The sequence below is a fragment of the Apiospora hydei genome (assembly GCF_038363865.1).
Source record: "Apiospora hydei strain CBS 114990 chromosome Unknown utg000007l_segment0_segment0, whole genome shotgun sequence".
Classification (NCBI taxonomy): Eukaryota; Fungi; Ascomycota; class Sordariomycetes; order Amphisphaeriales; family Apiosporaceae; genus Apiospora; species Apiospora hydei.
Window position 1 is genome coordinate 3,214,419 of NW_027117366.1, and position 18,371 is coordinate 3,232,789.

The window sequence follows — 18,371 nt, forward strand, 5'->3', positions numbered from 1 at the left end:
ACAGCAAGAGTAGTGGGGCTTGAAGACAGATGACTGGTGCCAAAGTAGAAGTTATTTCGTGAAAACGAGAGAGATCTAAAGTCTAGCACAATATGGATTTTTGTGCTTCTAACACGCTAGTTTGGATGACTGTCCGAAGAAGATTCTTCATCAAACAGCCAAACCCAGATTGATCCTCTGGCCAGTAGGGAAGAAGGAAGAATTGCGACACGCACCCAAAACTAACCAGCCAATTATTAAACCTTGTGCAGTTTCAGCCAAAAAGAAAGCAAATTGACATGAAATTCATCACCGTAACCTATGAACCATATTTTATGCAACATCTACGTCCCTCAATTATACAGCATCAAAATTGACGTGCGCACTGCGATCCACGACTTCTGCTGCCAGTATGGCGAGACTAGTGACCTGCATTACGTTGAAGATGGACAATTCAGCTGCTGCCTGGCTGAACAGCATGTTGCGAACTTCCACCGCTACGAGCGAGTCGACACCTTGTTGTGCCGGCGACTGAGCCAGGTCAATCTCCTCCACGGGAACCAAGAACATATCGGCCAGCATGTCCGCCATCGCGGACCCGACGACGCCAATCGCCTCTTCCCGTGTCCCGCACGCGGCCATCCTAGCGGCAAGGGAATTGCCGCCATCCTGCTGCTGCTGCTGCTCGTCGGTGGCGGAGGGCTTCCGGTACTGGAGCGGGAGGAGGCGCATGTCGCGCCCGAGATCGCCATCGACGTCCCAGTGGGGGCCCGGGCCCGAATTGATACCACCGACGACGAATTGAGGATCGTGAGGAGACAGGACGGCCGACTCCAGTGCGGCGAGCACATGATCCTCGCCGATGACTCTCCGACCCGCTCTCACGAGCGTCTTGCGCAGCATTTCGGCGGCGGACGCCTCGGCCACGTACCCGACTCCATTCACGACCGAAAGATCGATCGAGACGGCGGGGAGGCCGCACTGCTTCACGCGCCAATGGGCGAGAGCGTCCTCGTACGCGCCAGCTGCCGAGTACGCGGCCTGGCTTGGGTAGCCAAGAATACCGTTGATCGAGGAGAACAGAATGAAGAAGTCGAGGTCGCCGGGGAGGTTGAATTGGTTATGGAGATTCCAAGCGCCGGCCACTTTGCTTTCAGTGGTGAACTTGTAGTCATCCAGCGTCATGCTCTCGACGAAGGAGTCCTACAGAGGAGATTGAAGGTCAGTCAATCACGTCCGCAGCCGGGACCAGGATGCCAAATACTTACACGGAGAACGAATGCAGCATGTATCACACCTCGGATAGGTGGCATACCCTCTCTGGCGCACATGTGAATTGCACGAGCCAGGTCGTCTTGGCTGGCGACGTCGCAGCTCACGGGCAGGACGCGGTAGCAGCCGGCCCGGCGAAGCTCCTCGGCTAGCGCCGCGGTGTGTTGGCTCTTGGCCGCATTGCGCGACATCAGAATAAGGTTTCTCGCGCCATGTGATACAAGCCAATGTGCCACAGACTGTCCGAGTCCGCCGCTACCTCCGACGATCAAGTAGGACGCGTTGGCGGAGAGTTCCGCCGCGGTACGTCGTGGGAGCACAGGCGCCTTTTCGTGATCGCCGCATGCTAACACAGTATTTTCGTTTTGGGTTGCGACTTCTCCGTCGTCGCCAGAACCATGGGCGCTCCGAGACATCATCTGGTCGTTTCTGATGTCATGATACAGTCTCGGAATCAGAATAACGCCGTCACGTTCGGCATACTCGAGCTCAACCGGACCCTTTCCCAGCGCAGCGCCGCTATTGGAGGACTTGCCGAGCTCGCTTTGCAGCATCACCTGGACGATGGTAGAGAGACCCTCTTCCGACCAAAGCGGTTTCTGGGGGTTGAGGTCCAATGTCAGGAACTTGCGACCGACGTACTCGGTGCGCAGTGTGCGGACGAAACCTGTCGCAAGACTCATCTCGGGCCTCTCGCACCCAACCGCGCCGCCGCGCGTCACCCAGAGTAGCCCCTGACAACCCGTCGACATCGCCCGAATGCCTTCGAGGTATGTCGCATCAAGATCGTACAGGATAGGCTCGTCCATTTCACCAACAAAGATGCAGGTCTTCCCAGCATACCAGGCCGAGGTAGCCGAGTCGGATTCAAGGTCTTGCAAAGCTGGCAGCCTTTCTTCCCCATCCTGGGTACGTGAACTGAGAGAATGACGTAGCTTCTCAAGCCAAGCCGAAGGTGGAGCACCAGCTCTTTCGCTCACCACAATCACAGTATTCTCCGGGTCTGTCAGCCGTGGACTCGGTACGGCTGGTTCTGTTGGTACCGCGGTCGACATGAGAAGGACCGTGGTGTAGTCACCAGTTCCATCATGGTCGTGAAGCTCAAGATCTATCCCGGTGAAACCGGCGTTTCGGAGGGACTCGTCCCAACGTGGTCTGCAGAGCTGGCCGTAATTCATGTGCTCTTCGCCAAACTGCCAGCCAGGGAGCAGACCGTTCACGAAGTCGTTGTCGACTCGGGAATGGACATCCTCCACCACCAACACAGCTCCACCGGGCTTCAGCAGGCGTCGTATGTTGCCCAACGTGTCAGCATTCTTGGCGCCGAACAAAACATGAGACGCGATAATAAGGTCGTAGCTCCCGTCTGAAAAACCTTGGGCTGAAGGGTCACGTTCGATATCGAGAAGGTCGAATGATAGCAGATCACTCCAATCAGCAAAGATCTCACGAGACACTTCGAAAGTTCTATCAGACACGTCCGTGAAGTGATACGAAGAGGCCAGTGGGCCCCCTGTCGCCGTCGTACCGAGGGCGTCTAGGGCGTATCGCGTCATGGTGCCATAGCCAGCTCCGACTTCCAGGATATGACTTCGTGGGTTCTTGTGTGTCAGGTGGCGCAAAAGCCCGGCGAGCTGTGAGCCAGCGCACTGGAGTTTGGGTGTGCCGGTCTGATATCGAGCCAGCAACCCCTCCTGTCGTGTCATAACCTCGAGGGGCGTCGTCTCACCCCGAAGTATGGCAGCTAGATGAGGACCCAGGTGGCACACCATCTCCCCGTCGCCGCGGGTGTGGGCCACCTGATTGATCAGGCGTCGATTTTGAACCTCATCGTCAGCCAGCCACTCGGTACTACCATCACACAGTTTGCCAGAAGCAGCCTTCTCGACGACATCCTTCATCCACAAATAATACTTGGCGTGGTGCGGCTCCAATCGTTGCACATCCTGTGGATCCAGGTTGCGGAGTGCCTTCTGCATGAAGCCAACGCAAACCCGCCGGATACTCTCCGTGAGAGAGACCTCAGACAAGTCAACTTCATTGCTGCTCAACTGACTTTTGATAAAGTCGAAAGTTGCGGGTGATGCAATAGATACATCGAGCGACCATTGCACACTGTTGCACCACTGGTCCTGCCAAGGCTCACGCTTTTGCAATGACAGCGCACGCCCCAAAGACTGATAGGAGAAGGTCCTCATTTCCAACACAGGCCTTCCATCTTCGTGGTCAAACACCATCACATTGGCCTTCATGTCTTGGTCGTCATCATGAATGATTGAAGAGGAAGCCTTGAAGGCGTGCCCTTCCTTATTGCTTATCTTGGCGGACACCCAGAAGCTCTCGACAGCTCTCGGTACCTTTGCTGCGGTCTCACGGCCCGCCACTTCTGGCATGGCCGAGTACGGAGCCGTGATGACCGAGTCCAAGTACACGGGGTGAAGCAAATGGTCGCGGGGAAGATCGTTTGGTACCAGTGTGTCAGGCACTGTCATGGCGACCACACTCCGCCTCTCCGAGCCTGATTGGATAATGCTGGTCATGTTTTGGAATAGAGGACCATGGGAGATACCGAGGGTCCTCAAGTTGGCGAACAGGTCTCCTGGGAGAAATCTTCTTGCGTAACCTTCAATGTCGCGAGGGACGTCGCTTCCGTCTACTCGATCAAAAGAAGAGTTGTCATACTCAACCATGATAGACCCCTTGGCGTGCTGGGTCCATTCGTTATCGGATGTAACGGTCCAGACCTCGAAATGCGTCCACCCCTGTGCACGGGCGGCCTTGTCATCTACAGGGCGCATTGTGGTCTGTACCTCGATCCCGTCTGAGCTATCAGGGATCAGCAGAGCTTGCATGAACTCCACGTCGCGCAGGCAGTACCCAGTCACCTCTCCAGCAATAGCCGCCGTCTTGAGAGTGCGGGCTTGTCTAATAGCCTCAATGGCTAGGCAAATATAGCCTGCCGCTGGATAGACGACATTGGACTGGATCATGTGATCGCGAGTCCAGGGAGTCTCGGAGATTCTGAGGAAGTGGCGCCACAACGGCGTCTCCGGATTGCACCCTTCCACCAGCGAGCCAAGAAGGTCGTGGGGTGGTAGGGACTGCTGACGCAGAGCTCTGTTTTGTCTCGGCTCCACCCAGTGCCTGATCTTGTGGTTCCACGGGTATGTTGGCAGTCCACTAGTCAGCACTTCGACGTGACTGCCTCTGCCGAAGGGAAAGTTGACGGCTCCCAGGTCGACCGCGCAGCCATGCCTCAACAAGTTGGCCGCCAGTGCCCGCATGGTCTCTCGTGCGTCGCTTTTGCGCACAAGAGATCCGTAATAGGGGAGGCGGAGCCCCTCGAACTCCGGTAGCCCGAGTATCTCCTGGATAGGACCACCCAGCGCTGTATGTGGGCCGACCTCAACGATGACATCCACGTTGGTCACGGATCCGCCGCCGTCACCCAGGACCATGTCAGTGAAGGCGGCAACGAACTGCACCGGCTGTAGCAGACTGTCGATCCAATGCTGAGGATTTGCGATATCTTGAGAGCTGGCCATGCGACCACCAGTGACGGGAGACGAGAAGGCGACCGGTTCATCGAAGACAGTGTTCGCCTCTGCAGGCTGATTGTCGGCTTCGAGCTCTTCGGCATAAGCACTTGCGACGGGCGCCATGTGATGCGAATGCCACGCAGTGTCCACCTTGAGGCGGCGGGCAAATACCCCATCCGCCTTGGCCAAGTCCTCTAGCTCCACAACTGCGGCCATGTCACCCGCAACTGTGGTGCTGGACGGGCTGTTGATGCACGCCACGATGGCCTTGCCGGACACCAGGCGCTTCAGGTATACCTCTGTATCAGACTGCCCCAGGCCAACAGCAATCATGCCGCCCTTCGCCGGGCCTCGCACGGCAGGGTTTGCTGCCAGAGCGGCGCGATGGTACGCGATAGACATGGCTTTGCGGTAGCTCAACGCTCCGGCAGCGTATGCAGCGGCGATCTCACCGCTCGAATGGCTCGTGACGGCCGTGGGTACGACGCCCCAAGCCCGCAGCAGGCGCACAAGCGAGATTTGGACCGCAACACAGATAGGGGTACTTAGAGCGACCTCGCTGATGCGAGACACCTCTGCACCCCGCGACAATTCCTCGACTAGAGACCATGTTGCACCGAACTCTTTGAGATACCCCTCGGCCTCTCGGAGCGACTCGCCGTAGACGGGATACGTGTCGACTAGCTCCCTACCCATGGTGTACCACTGTGCGCCTTGTCCGGTAAACACCATACCGATTCGAGGTTTGGCCGACGAGCTGCGAGTAGGCTTGAACTTCGGCGAGCGCAATCCTTGGACGACCGCATCTATTCCGCCGGTAACGGGGTGGGCCGCTACCCATGGAAATCGAGTGCGTCGCTGCCCTAGGGTAAATACGAGGCTGTCAAGAAACTGTCTTTGATGTTCTTGCATCGTCAGCTCCTGTTCTAGGAAGTCGCCAAGTCTGGAGACCAATGTCTGGCATGCCTGCTCGTCTTTCCCGCTCAGCACTAGGACCCTCGACGAATCACCATCTGGACTTTCCACTCCGTTGACGGTGCTGCAGCTTCCATTTGTAACCAGGGTATGTGCATCTCCGTTGATATATCCGTTCAACTGGATGGTGTTCATTCGTCCTGTGGTCCAAGAAGCGGCATCTTCCATTATGATATGGGCATTTGTGCCGCCGTATCCGAAGTTGTTGATGGAAGCACGGCGGACAGGGGTTTCCGGCCATCTTGTGGTTTCACTAACAAGGCTAAGATTCCAGTCTTCCAGTGAGAGTTTGGGGTTGGGCTTCTCGAAATTGATGGTCGGTGGGATCACCCCCTTTTTCAGGGCCAACGCGGTCTTGATAATACTGGCCAACCCACTCGCCGCTTCAGTGTGTCCTATATTGGTCTTGATCGAGCCAATCAGCAGTGGCTCAGTCCGGGATCCAAACACTGATGCGATGGCCTGCGCCTCGATGGTGTCGCCTGCTTGGGTGCCAGTCCCATGTGCCTCAAAATACTGGGTGTCGCGGGGGTCGAGGCCGGCTTTCGCATAACAGCCACGGATCAGAGCCTCCTGGGCCTGTAAGCTGGGGGTTGTGATGGTCTCCGTCTTACCGTCTTGGTTGAGCAGCGACTCGCGAATCACGGCCTGGATGGGATCCCCAGCGGCTAGCGCGTCTTTCAGCAGCTTCACCACGACCGTCGACACGCCCTCTCCTCGTCCATACCCACTCGCGCGGGAGTCGAAGGCGTATGACTTGCCGTCGCCAGACAAGAACCTGTTGGTGCGCATGTTAGCACTTGTATCCTCCGACAGTCATACAGCTCGTCATTACTTACCCTGCGGATCCCAAGGCCTTGAACATGTCCGGGTTCAGGGTCAGATTGGCACATCCCACGATCGCCATATCAGCCTCACCGGTTCTCAAGCTCTGTATGGCTTGGTGCATCGCCACCATCCCCGAGCTACAGGCAGTCTCGATTGTCATACTTGCGCCCCGGAGATCGAAGAAGTGCGAGATGCGGTTCGACATCATCGGCACACCTGTCCCCGTGGCCATCAATCGTGGCAGGGCATCGGGCGAGCGCAACAACGCATCGCGATAGTCATGGACAAAGACACCTGTGAACACGGACGTGTTTGAGCCGGCTATTGAGGCCAGTGGAAGCCCAGCTGCACATTGCGCAAGCAATTTAGAATTAGCATGGTCATGTTCGAGGACTGATAAGGCCCCCCCAAAAGAAAGCAAAAAAAAAAAAAGGGGGGAAAAAGAGGGGGGAGAGGGGGGATTAAAAGAAGATGATCGAGGGAGGAAGAGCGGAAGGGTGGAAAGGACAGGGAGAAAAAAGAAAAGAAAGGAAACAGATACAAAAAGAAAAAGAAGAACATGAATCAAAGGGGAAAAGCCAAAATAACAGAACAAAAGAAAGGAAAAAAAGAAAAAAAAAGAAACTCCCAAAAAGAAAACAAGAAAAGAAAAAAAGAAAAAAAAAACGAGCTGCACCGCTTACCATTCTCTAAGGCCTCATAGACGGATTCTAGCTGGAGTCGGTATTGAGGATCGAGAGACTGGCAGCATTAGTGTCAGTGTCCAGAATCTTGACAAGGAGCCAAACTTGAACAATACCGATGAAGTCTCGCTCGAATAGCTGAAGAACGCCGCATCGAAGAGCCCAACGTCTTCTTCCAGGAAATGGGCCCCTTTTACATGTGTCTGGAGACAGACTGGATCAGCTCTCAACACAGAAGACTGGACCTATAACATCTTGAAGGCTTACGCTGTTGAGCCTCTCGTTATTTGGATGATAGACTCCGTCCAAGTTGAACCTCGACGAAGGGAATGGCGTCCAGCCACTGCGGCCCTCGATCAGCATACGCCAGAGCTTGTCGGTGTTGGTCGCATCTCCAGCGAACTTCGAACTCATGCCAATGATGGCAACGGGCTCACTTCCTAAGCCGATATGGCATTCACGGTTGCTTGTTGTCCGCATTTTGGCTCGTGGTAAAGTGTTGAAAATACCTGCTGTTCACAGTATCGAGCAAGGTGGTTGATTGTATACACCTTGTAATATAAGGTGACGTGTCTGCAATGGTACCATGAGCCGCAGAGCAGAGCATGGACTCTAGGGGTATGGGGGTTGTGCAAGCATTTACCGCGCCGGACCGGGGTGGCACGACGATACGGAAGCATTGGCTCGGGCTTCGTGGGGTTGGATGTTCCTGTCATTACTCCCCCGAATCCTGCGCCAAGCGAACTACGATAGGAGTTTGCGTTTCAACCGGGAAACCGGAGAAACCTTGGAATGGGCTGACGCACCCCTGTAGGCGGTCAATGATTGGGTTATCATCGTCAGCAGGAACGCCTTGGCTGACAGGGGGATGGAATGGCCAAACTCCGGTGGATCCCATCCACGCCGTGCCTCACAATACCACATGGCTTGCCGGAATTTCGGGGTGACTTTGATTACTTTCGACAACGGACGATAACGGCAACAACAGTTACCTCGTACGCCACGGTTTCTCCGAATCAACCTCCTGGTCAGCCAATAGCAGGCTGATTGTCCGTGGCCTTCACATGGAATCCTTCCTCAATGGCATCCTGACTTTCCATGTCATATAGGCCGCCTCTTGACGGCTCGGGATGTTCAGTCACATTGACGGGTACTCATATTCAACATCGACGTTTGTACCAAACCCATGCGCAATGGCTACTACGAAGACTCTGCTTCTTTTCGGGCCCGGGGCCATGTCCTTGGATGAAGCGTACTTCAACCGCATCTTTTCATTCATGAAGGACGATGCTGCTTCGCAGTGGGCTTCTCAAGCCATCACAGACATAGGGACCGTTTGGGACTCCTTATGTGCATCGATTCCGAACTTGCACCAGGTCAATGGCGCAAAAGACGCACAGAGGCTGGCTGGGTGGCTTCGGGAAGGAGCTCTCCCGCCGAAATCGGCAGTGGCCAACCTACCCAACACCATCCTTGGCCCGCTCGTTATCATAGCCCAACTGGCCGAGTATCTTCAGCACGTCAAGTCGCAGTCAGCATATGCAGGTGCAGCCGCAGATGGATTCAGCGCGCCCTCTCCTTCGCATACCGAGACTGTCGGATGCTGTTTGGGTGTTTTCAGCGCTCTTGTCGTCTCGTCGAGCTCCTCTTGGGCCCAGTTCTGTCACAATGCAGCAGCCGTACTCCGGGTCGTCTTTGTGCTAGGGGCGCTGTCTGACGTGGAGGATGCGCATCACGATACAGGCCCATCCGTCTCGTTGGTTGCCTTCTGGAAAGGGGGCCGTTCCGTGCTTGACTTGAACAGAGTGATTGAGAAGAATACCAATGTAAATTTCCCGGAATCATCCCTGGCAGAAATGGTCCAACTGATGAATGCGCAGAACTACATCTCTGTCTTGTATGACGATAACAGAGCAACTGTGACAGCGCCCACACGTACCGTTGCTGCTTTGAAGAGCGATCTACAAGCTGCAGGAGTTGGAGTGAACGAGGCCGAGTTCCACGGTCGCTTCCACGCAGGCCCGCTTTATGAAAGCGATCTGGAACTATTTTTCGCGTTCTGCAAGAAGAACCCTACCTTTCAGCTCCCGAGCGCATCGTGTCTCGTCTTGCCTACACGCGTCAACTCGGAACGATGTCTGGTTGGATCTGTAGTCCTACTCGAGGTAGCAACCCGGGCATTCCTTGTTGAGCAATTCAACTGGATCAAGACGTTCCGGGCAGCTGTGTCGAGCGTGTTGCTCGATAGGAATGCTCGGGTGGTGGAATTCGGGCCAGAGCGATGTATCCCGCCCACTCTGCTGAGACGGTTACAAGGCCAAATCACACACTTCGACTTCGAGAAGGCTACCAGCACCATCAAGGCTGGCGCACGGCGGGGAGCTATACCTGGAGTAGCGGAGAATGATGTTGCCGTCATTGGAATGTCCTGCAGCGTGGCAGGGGCTTCAGACCTCGAGGAATACTGGAAGATCCTTTTGGAAGGCAAGTCGCAACACAAGGAGCTTCTACCCAACGATCGCTTCGTCATGGAGACACAATTTCGTCCTTTCAAAGACGGCGACAATGAAAAGAAGTGGTTTGGCAATTTCCTCGACGACTATGATGCTTTCGACCACAGGTTCTTCCGCAAATCTCCCCGCGAAGTCCTCCACATGGATCCACAGCAGAGGCTCATCCTGCAGGCAGCCTACCAGGCTGTCGCACAGTCTGGATACTACCATACGGCGAAGCCCAACAGCCGCATTGGCTGCTACATCGGCGTCGTCGCGAACGACTACGAGAACAACATCGCATGCACGAAGCCGACGGCCTTCTCGGCCACGGGTGCCTTGCGAAGCTATATTGCTGGGAAAGTCAGTCACTACTTTGGCTGGACGGGGCCGGGTATGACATTGGACACGGCATGTTCGGCATCAACTGTGGCGATCGACTTGGCCTGTCGGGCGATACTCAGCGGCGACTGTACAGCCGCTCTTGCCGGGGGCACTAACTTCTACACAACACCCATGTTCTTCCAGAATCTAGCTGCGGGATCGTTCATCAGTGTCACGGGCCAATGCAAGCCGTTCGACGCCAAGGCAGATGGGTATTGCAGGGGCGAGGCCGTTGGCGCTGTGTTTCTCAAGAAGCTATCGACTGCCATTCAGGACGGCGACCAGATCTTGGGTGTTATCTCGGCTACCGCGATCAACCAAAACCAAAACTCCACTCCCATATTTGTTCCGAATCCAGTCTCCCTCACTGATGTGTTCCGGACTGTCGTTGCCAAATCTGGGCTAAGCGTCCGAGATATCTCCGTCGCAGAGGCACATGGGACCGGAACACCAGTCGGAGACCCTGTTGAGTACGACAGCATCCGCCAGGTGTTTGGGGGGCCGTCAGCTCGCGCAGGACTGAAGCCGCTCCAGGTCGGCTCCCTAAAGGGACTGATCGGCCACACCGAGGGCGCCTCGGGGGTGATTGCGTTGATCAAGATATTGCTGATGATGCACGAGGGCTGCGTTCCTCCACAGGCCAGCTTCAGCTCCATTAACCCTCTGATCAAGGCGGTATCGTCCGACAACATGGAAATAACGACCACTCCGAAACCGTGGGAGGATGAGTTCAAGGTTGCGTTGATCAACAATTACGGTGCGGCCGGCTCGAATGCTTCCATGGTCATCAAGCAGGCGCCCAAGATGGATCGCGGAAAGCCGGTAGTCACCTCTACTGCTTTCAAGGTTCCATTCTATATATCTGGTTTGGATGAAAAGGCTATCAAAGCGTACGCGGCCAGGTTACGTCAATTTATCGCCAAGAATACAATGTCTGGAAACGACTTGGCAATGGAGAACCTTGCCTTCAACATCAATCGCCAGTCCAACTGGAATCTTGGACGCGCGTTGGTCTTCAAAGCGGAAAGTCTTCAGGACTTGGACGAAAAGCTGGCCTCTTGCGAGACTTTCGAGACACCCATCCCGAGACCCGTCATCCTTTGCTTTGGTGGGCAGGTTGCCAAGTTCGTCGGACTTGACCGTGGGGTCCTGGAGAAATCCGCCGTCCTGCGTTCGCATCTTGATGCAAGCGACAAGGTGTGCCGGTCTCTCGGTGCAGGTAGTATATTCGACAAGATCTTCCAAAGGGAACCCATCGACGACCCCGCAGTACTTCAGCCGCTCCTTTTCTCCATGCAATACTCCTGCGCAATGAGCTGGATGGATTGCGGCATCAAGCCAGCAGCCCTCGTCGGCCATTCCTTTGGTGAGCTGACGGCGCTCTGCGTATCCGGCGTCTTGAGCCTGGAGGACGCTTTGCGCATGGTTTATGGCAGGTCCAAGCTCATCAGAGACATGTGGGGTCCAGAAAAGGGGGCGATGATTGCGGTTGAGGCGGAACTGACAGATGTCAACGAAGTACTGTCAGCAGTTAACACGCGCATCGCCGAGGAACACGGAACCACGAGTGAGGCGACTATCGCTTGCTTCAACGGCCCCAAGAGCTTCACAATTGCCGGGTCCACGGCTGCCATCGATGATGTTCAGAACAGTGTACAAGGTCGGAGCATGAAGCACAAGAGACTGGACGTGACCAACGCATTTCACTCCAAGCTTGTTGATCACCTGAAATCAAACCTTGGCAGCTTGGGCCAGGCCCTTCGTTTCACTGCGCCGAAAATTCCTATTGAGCGAGCAATGGCAGAACGACATGATGCGCCCCTGACTTCGTCCTATGTTTTTGACCATATGAGACAGCCCGTCTACTTCGACCATGCTGTCCAGCGGCTGCACAAGCAATATCCGGCAGCGGTTTGGTTGGAGGCTGGCTCAAACGCCACCATCACCTCCATGGCGAGCAAGGGTCTCGGCATGCCGAAGACCTCGATCTTCCAGCCAGTCAATATCACAAGCAGCAGCAACGGACTGTCCCAGCTCATTGATGCGACCATGAACCTATGGAAATCCGGCTTGCGTGTCTCATTCTGGCCTCACTCGCGGCTCCAGACATACCAGTACTCGCCTCTAATTCTCCCACCGTATCAGTTTGAAAAGCAACGGCATTGGTTGGACTTGAAGCCGCCGCAACAGGCCCTTACCGTTCAAGCAACGATGCCTACAGAGTCTGATAAACCGAGACTGGAGGCCCCGCCCACTGGTCCCCTTACTCTTCTGGGCTACGGGAGCGATGGCGAGAATCATTATCTATTCCGCGTCAACATAGGAGTGGCGGAGTTCACAGAAGCCGTCTCGGGTCACATGGTGGGAAACGCAGCAGAGAGCTGCCCTACCATGTTCCAGATTGACCTGGGCATACGCGCTGTCATGGCTGTAGATCCGGACTTGGATCAATCCAGAGTCATGCGGCCTCAGATCATTAACGTTGCAAACTCATGTGCCATCACGCCGAGCGTACATCGGTCGGTCCATCTTGACTTGAAGCGTCTCGACACAAAGGGCGATAGTTGGGATATTCGCTTCACTAGCAAGCCCGAGGGCTCTAGCGAGATGGTGCATATGACCGGGCAGTTATATTTCCCTCATCTGGATGACGCCCGCTCGGGTATAGAGTTTGGCAGACTCGAGCGCCTTGTGACCCATGAGCGATGCCTCCGGGCCCTAGCGATCGGCGAAGACACCGAGGATGTCATCCAAGGACAGAGCATCTACAGGATTGGCTCCGACATCATCAAGTACGGTCGCAGCCTCCAGGGCCTCCAGAAGCTAGTCGGACAAGCTAGTGTGTCGGCCGGCACAGTGGTACGGAGACGCTCTGACGCGGGTCTGCTCAGCTCCAGCCTTGGTGACATCTTCATCCAGACTGGCAGCATTTGGGTCAACTGCCTCGCGCGGAACCGGGTCATCTCCAACGACACTGTCTATGTTATCGGCAGTATTGAGCAATGGATCCGCTCTCCAGAGTTGCTGTGCCAAGCCGCAAGGGGACTTGAGCAGAATGAACAGGCCAAAGAGTGGCACGTATTGGCGCAACACAAGCACATCACCTCCGGAGATTCGTTCGTAACAGATATATTCGTGTTTGATGCAGCATCTGGGGCACTTCTAGAGGTCATCCTTGGAATCCACTTCATACCTGCCCGGATGGAAGACATACCTACGCGGCAACACAACCCTGAAGTGGATGAAAGGGCTCTGAAACTTCCGGTTATCTCCCAACCGTATATACTGCCCGCCAAGATAACACTACCATCGGCTTCCAACTTGATCAACGACGCAGCCACAAGCTCGAATGTCAATCTGCGGGCCGTGAAGCCACCAGCTATGGCAAGTAGGCGGAAAGGGAACACAAAAGCCGACATTTGGGCCAAGCTTCAACCGGTCCTTGCCGATATATCTGGTCTCGATATGGAAGAAATCAAGGAAACTGATGCCCTGGCGGACATCGGCATTGATTCCCTCATGGGCATGGAAATGGCGCGTGAAGTCGAGACCACGTTCAGCTGCACGCTCGAGCAGTCGGAGCTTGTTGGCCTTGTCGACGTTCCCGGCATCCTCGACTATCTCCAGGCGGCGCTCGATCGGCGAGACGGGATCAGTCCCTCCTCGCACTCCTCCGACGCGACGCCCTCAGAGGACAGCTTCGAGGACGGCAACGGGGTCTTGGCATCTACCCCTGACCCGAAGTCCGCAGCGGCGGACTATGTGGTGCTGTACGACACCAAGGATAGCGTCGTCGAGATGCCGCCAGCTGCTGTGCTTGATGCCTTCCGCGAGTCGAAAGCACGCACCGACTACTTCCTCAAGAGCCGTGGGTGTGCGGGCTATCTCAGCGGCGTATCCCAAAAGCAGACCAGACTCTGTCTAGTACTCATCACCGCGGCCTTCAAGCGGCTGGGTTGCGACCTGGAGGCGGCCCAGCCTGGCGATGTCCTGCAGCCGGTTCCCGTTGTTGAGAAGCACCAGCGGTTCCACGACTACCTGTACAAGATGCTGGAAGAGACGCGGATCATCAACTGCGATGGCGGCATCATCACCCGCACCGCCATCCCGCTTCCATCACAGACTGCCGAAGCCATCCTTCAGGACCTTATGAAGCACCATGCGGACAACGGCGCTTCGCATCAGCTTACTTACAATGTCGGATCCCGGATGGCGGACGTCTTGTCGGGCAAGGCCGACGGGCCCCAGCTGATATTTGGAGATGCCAAGAACCGCGAGCTGGTCGCCAGTTTCTACGGCGAGCTCCCATTCAACAAGTTGTACTTCGAGCTCATGGCCGACTTCCTCTCGCGACTGGCCACCAAGCTGAAGCTGTCCTCCCAGAGCCAGACCACCCTCAAGATCTTGGAGATGGGGGCCGGAACGGGTGGCACCACGAAACTCATTGCCCCCATGCTCGCCAAGCTCGGTATCGCGGTGGAGTATACATTTACCGACTTGTCGCCGTCTCTCGTGGCCCAAGCCAAGAGGAAATTCAAGCAGTACCCCTTCATGAAATTCGCAGTCCATGACATCGAAAAGCCGCCTGCTGAGGCAGAACTGATTGGCTCGCAACACATCGTCATCGCTAGTAACGCAGTGCACGCCACCCATTCTCTCAAGGTTTCGAATGGGAACATTCGAAAGTTCCTGCGCCCTGACGGCTTCCTCATCCTGCTCGAGATGATGAGGTCGCTGCACTGGGTCGATGTCGTGTGGGGCACTTTGGAAGGTTGGTGGCTCTTCGACGACGGCCGATCGCATGCTATTGTCGATGAAAAGCATTGGGAGCAAGAGCTCCTAGCATCTGGCTTCAAACATGTCGAGTGGACAGATGGGAAGCTGCCGGAGATTCATGTCCAGCGGGTCCTTATCGCAATGGCGGCCGATGTCCCACAGCCCCTTCACAGCCTGCCTGCTGGTGACTTGTCGGCAAGCATGGAGATGGCGGAAGACCACGAGGTTGATGAAGAGGATTTGCAGACTCGACAGGCGGCTGCTGATGAATATTTGGCGAGCACAATCCGGGGATTCTCCGTCCCTCGGCAGGATGAGTCGGTGATCCAAACGGACAACACTAGCGTCCCTGCTTGTGTACTAGTTACAGGTGCCACAGGAAGTCTCGGAAGCCACATCGTCGCGCATCTCGTCAGTCTTCCTACGGTTCAGAAGGTTTACTGTCTCAACCGTCATGGGCCGGGCGGCTTGAAGGCAAGGGCCAATGCGGATCCACAACGTCGGCAGATCGAGGCTCTGGAGTCCAAGGCCATCTATTTGGACGAGTCGTCACTTTCCAAACTCGAGGCGATAAAAACAGACTCCTCAGAAGCGCAGCTGGGGCTAGACAGAGAGACGTACAGCCAACTTGTCAGCAGCGTGACGCACATCATCCACAACGCCTTCCCAGTCAACGGCCTGCGCTCCCTGAAGCAGAACGAGCCGCAATTCGCTACCATGCGAAACCTCGTTGACCTCGCCGCGAAGGCCTCGGCTTACAGGCCGCTTGGGGACGATTCCAAAGTCACCTTCCAGCTTGTATCCTCCCTCTCGGCCGTGGGCATGTATCCCCATACCCACGGCGGCCAGAGGGAGGTGCCCGAGGAGCCACTTGACGTGGACAGCGCGCTCCCCAACGGGTACGGAGGCGCCAAGATGGTGTGCGAGCGCGTGCTGCGCGAGACCCTAGGCCGGCATCCAGACCGTTTCCGGGCCATGACGGTCCGGCTCGGCCAGGTCTCGGGGTCCGTCAAGTCTGGCTACTGGAACCACATGGAGGTGCTCGGGTTCCTCTTCAAGTCGGCCCAGACGCTGCGGGCGTTCCCGGCCGTCAAGGGCGTGCTTTCGTGGGTACCGCTCGAGTCCGCCTCGGCGTCGTTGGCGGACCTGCTCCTGCGTGAAGGGCCGGACTGTTATCCCGTTTACCATGTGGATAACCCTATCGTCAGGGAGTGGGAGGACATGGTGCCCGTTCTCGCTGGTGCGCTGGGGGGTGCCGCAGAAGGGGATCGTACCTCTGTCGGAGTGGATCAGGCGCGTGAGAGCTCACCCTGGAGAGAATCCTTGGGAGAATCCCGCGGCCAAGGCCATCGAGTTCTTCGAACACAAGTTTGAGCACATGTCGTGCGGCGGGGTGACGATGGCTACGTCGAAGGCTAGGGAGCACTCGCCTACTCTGAGAGCTGTGCAGCCGGTGAGCGATGAACAAGCCAGGAAATACATAGAGGCTTGGAAATTTAGTGGCTTCTTGCTTTGACGGGAGGACGGAACACGGAAAGCGATTTGCTGGTTGTTTCTTAGTACTGTTCCAAAGGCCGTTTAATAATATCGGATATATAGAATAAGCAACATTTATCCAGATCCTTTTAATTTGCAGTTTGCTTTGAATGTAAGTCTGGTCTCTCCGCCGCCCACCCTCACCCAGCTCGACATTGCCTAGGCGAGTGCGATGGTGGGTCCATGGCAGTCTCACTTTGTGTCCATTTGTATGTATCGCTGCCGCCATGATGCTGTAAGGAATGGGAAAAGATCCTTTTGTCTTTTGAAGATGGATGTGCGGAAAATGCCGGTGTTGGTATGTTCATCAAGCCCATAATCTGACCCAAGGTGGCTGCGGTCGCCCCTTTTCTTGGTGTACGGGCATATTACTATGCTCTAGCTTGTGACGACACTTGGTCGTCATGCAGACAACCCAGTCTGAGTGCATTGCTAAGGAATAGCGGCCCGGATGGCATAACCTACGTCCCAATTTCAGGTTTGCATCAATGGAACCAAGAGTATGCCTTACCTATTAAGACATTCTATCTCTAGTTACACAATCACTGTGATAACAGCAGTCATAAGGACGGTCAAGTAAACGGTCACGTACACAGGCAGTCAGGATAATTTTCCATTAGCATCATATATTCGAGAACCATACTCCATTCTGTTTCGCATTAGAGCATGTCCGCAGCCTTACTGCATCTAGTGTTTCGAAATCGAGAATCTTCACCCGGTCGTGAATTTCATCATGACGCCAATGATCAAGCCTTCTCGAAAACCTCCTTCTTCAGCGAAAACTGGTTCCCGAACCGCTTGACCAGCAGCTGCGCCACGGTGCTCCGGTTGGGGTCGTCCGGGTTGAGCGGGTTGGTGGCGCCGGCGTCGCCGTGCCAGAAGGTGGCGCACGAGAGCCGCTCGTGGTCGTCCTTGTTGATGACGCGGTGCAAGGCGCTGCGGTACTGGCCGCCCGACCACTGCGCCACCATGTCGCCGCAGTTGATGACGTAGACGTCCTCGATCGAGGGCACCGGCAGCCAGGCCTGCTCCTGCTCCACCCAGACCTCGAGCCCCTTGCGCCCGGCCTGCTGTAGCAGCACCGTCACGCCGCCGAAGTCGGTGTGCGCGCCCACGCCAAACTGGCCGTCGAGCGTCTTCGTCGAGGGTGGGTACCGGATCATCTTCATCTGAATGATGGGCCGCTTGGCGAACTCGCCCATGAGACTCGGCGAGTGGCCGAGTCCCTGCAGCAGGATCTCCCAGATCAGGGAGCCCAGCTTCGACGTCTCCTGGTAGTAGTGCCAGACCGGCCCGTGGAAGTCCTCCTCGGGCATGTCGGGCCAGACGTTGGGGCAGTAGAATCCTGGGGGCTCAACCACGGGGTCCTCACGGCCAATGTAAAAGGCCTTTTTTATTGTGGTACTCAGTCAGCTTTGTCTGTCCAAGTCTTTAAGGGGGTTAGGTGGAGCACGTAGATGGCTGAACATACCTCTTTGGAGTCAGGCAAAGCATCACCGTCGCGTAGCGACATGCCGGAAGCCTCGTATCCCCTTCGGCCGGGGCTGTTGAGGAAGGAGAGCTTGACCTTCTCCTCCTTGGGCTTACTGAAAAACTTGTCTATACTCTCGAGTAGCCCCTTTTGGGCCGACATGGCGACGCCATGGTTCTTCACCTGAAAGAAGCCGAATTCGGCGCAGGCGTCCTTGACGTGCTGAATGACAGCCTCCTTATCGCCTGGGTTCTTCGGGTTGAGATAAGGACCCAGGTCCACGAGGGGAGTTCGATGTTGCCAGGCATTGTGGATGTGACTGTGACTATTATGGTATGGATGATGGTGGGTACTACGATTTGAGCCTTCTGGATTGACAGTCTTATTATAATCTGTAATATTTCATTGATTGAGTTCATCGTATGTCCTTTTTCGG

At 55.7% G+C, this 18,371-nt stretch overlaps 3 protein-coding genes across 3 annotated transcripts; 1 reads left to right on the forward strand and 2 right to left on the reverse strand.

The window, feature by feature from the left end:
- Nucleotides 1-336: 336 nt before the first annotated feature.
- Nucleotides 337-7,756, reverse strand: PG997_010127 (Beta-ketoacyl synthase; the record flags this gene model as incomplete). The annotated part of the gene is made up of 6 exons (XM_066814442.1): nt 337-1,182; nt 1,248-6,543; nt 6,605-6,938; nt 7,277-7,334; nt 7,393-7,479; nt 7,544-7,756. The coding sequence occupies 6 exons, from the start codon at nt 7,754-7,756 to the stop codon at nt 337-339; spliced, it is 6,834 nt and encodes a 2,277-aa protein (XP_066666404.1).
- A 713-nt stretch (nt 7,757-8,469) lies between these two features.
- PG997_010128 (Type I Polyketide synthases (Type I PKS)) lies at nt 8,470-16,302 on the forward strand (the record flags this gene model as incomplete). Its single annotated transcript, XM_066814443.1, has 1 exon — nt 8,470-16,302. One exon carries the CDS (start codon nt 8,470-8,472, stop codon nt 16,300-16,302), a length of 7,833 nt encoding a protein of 2,610 aa, XP_066666405.1.
- Nucleotides 16,303-17,210: 908 nt separating this feature from the next.
- On the reverse strand, nt 17,211-18,253 carry PG997_010129 (Clavaminate synthase-like protein; the record flags this gene model as incomplete). Its single annotated transcript, XM_066814444.1, has 2 exons — nt 17,211-17,852; nt 17,936-18,253. Coding segments are annotated over 2 exons (960 nt in total), but the record flags the coding sequence as incomplete, so codon positions are not given.
- Nucleotides 18,254-18,371: the final 118 nt, after the last annotated feature.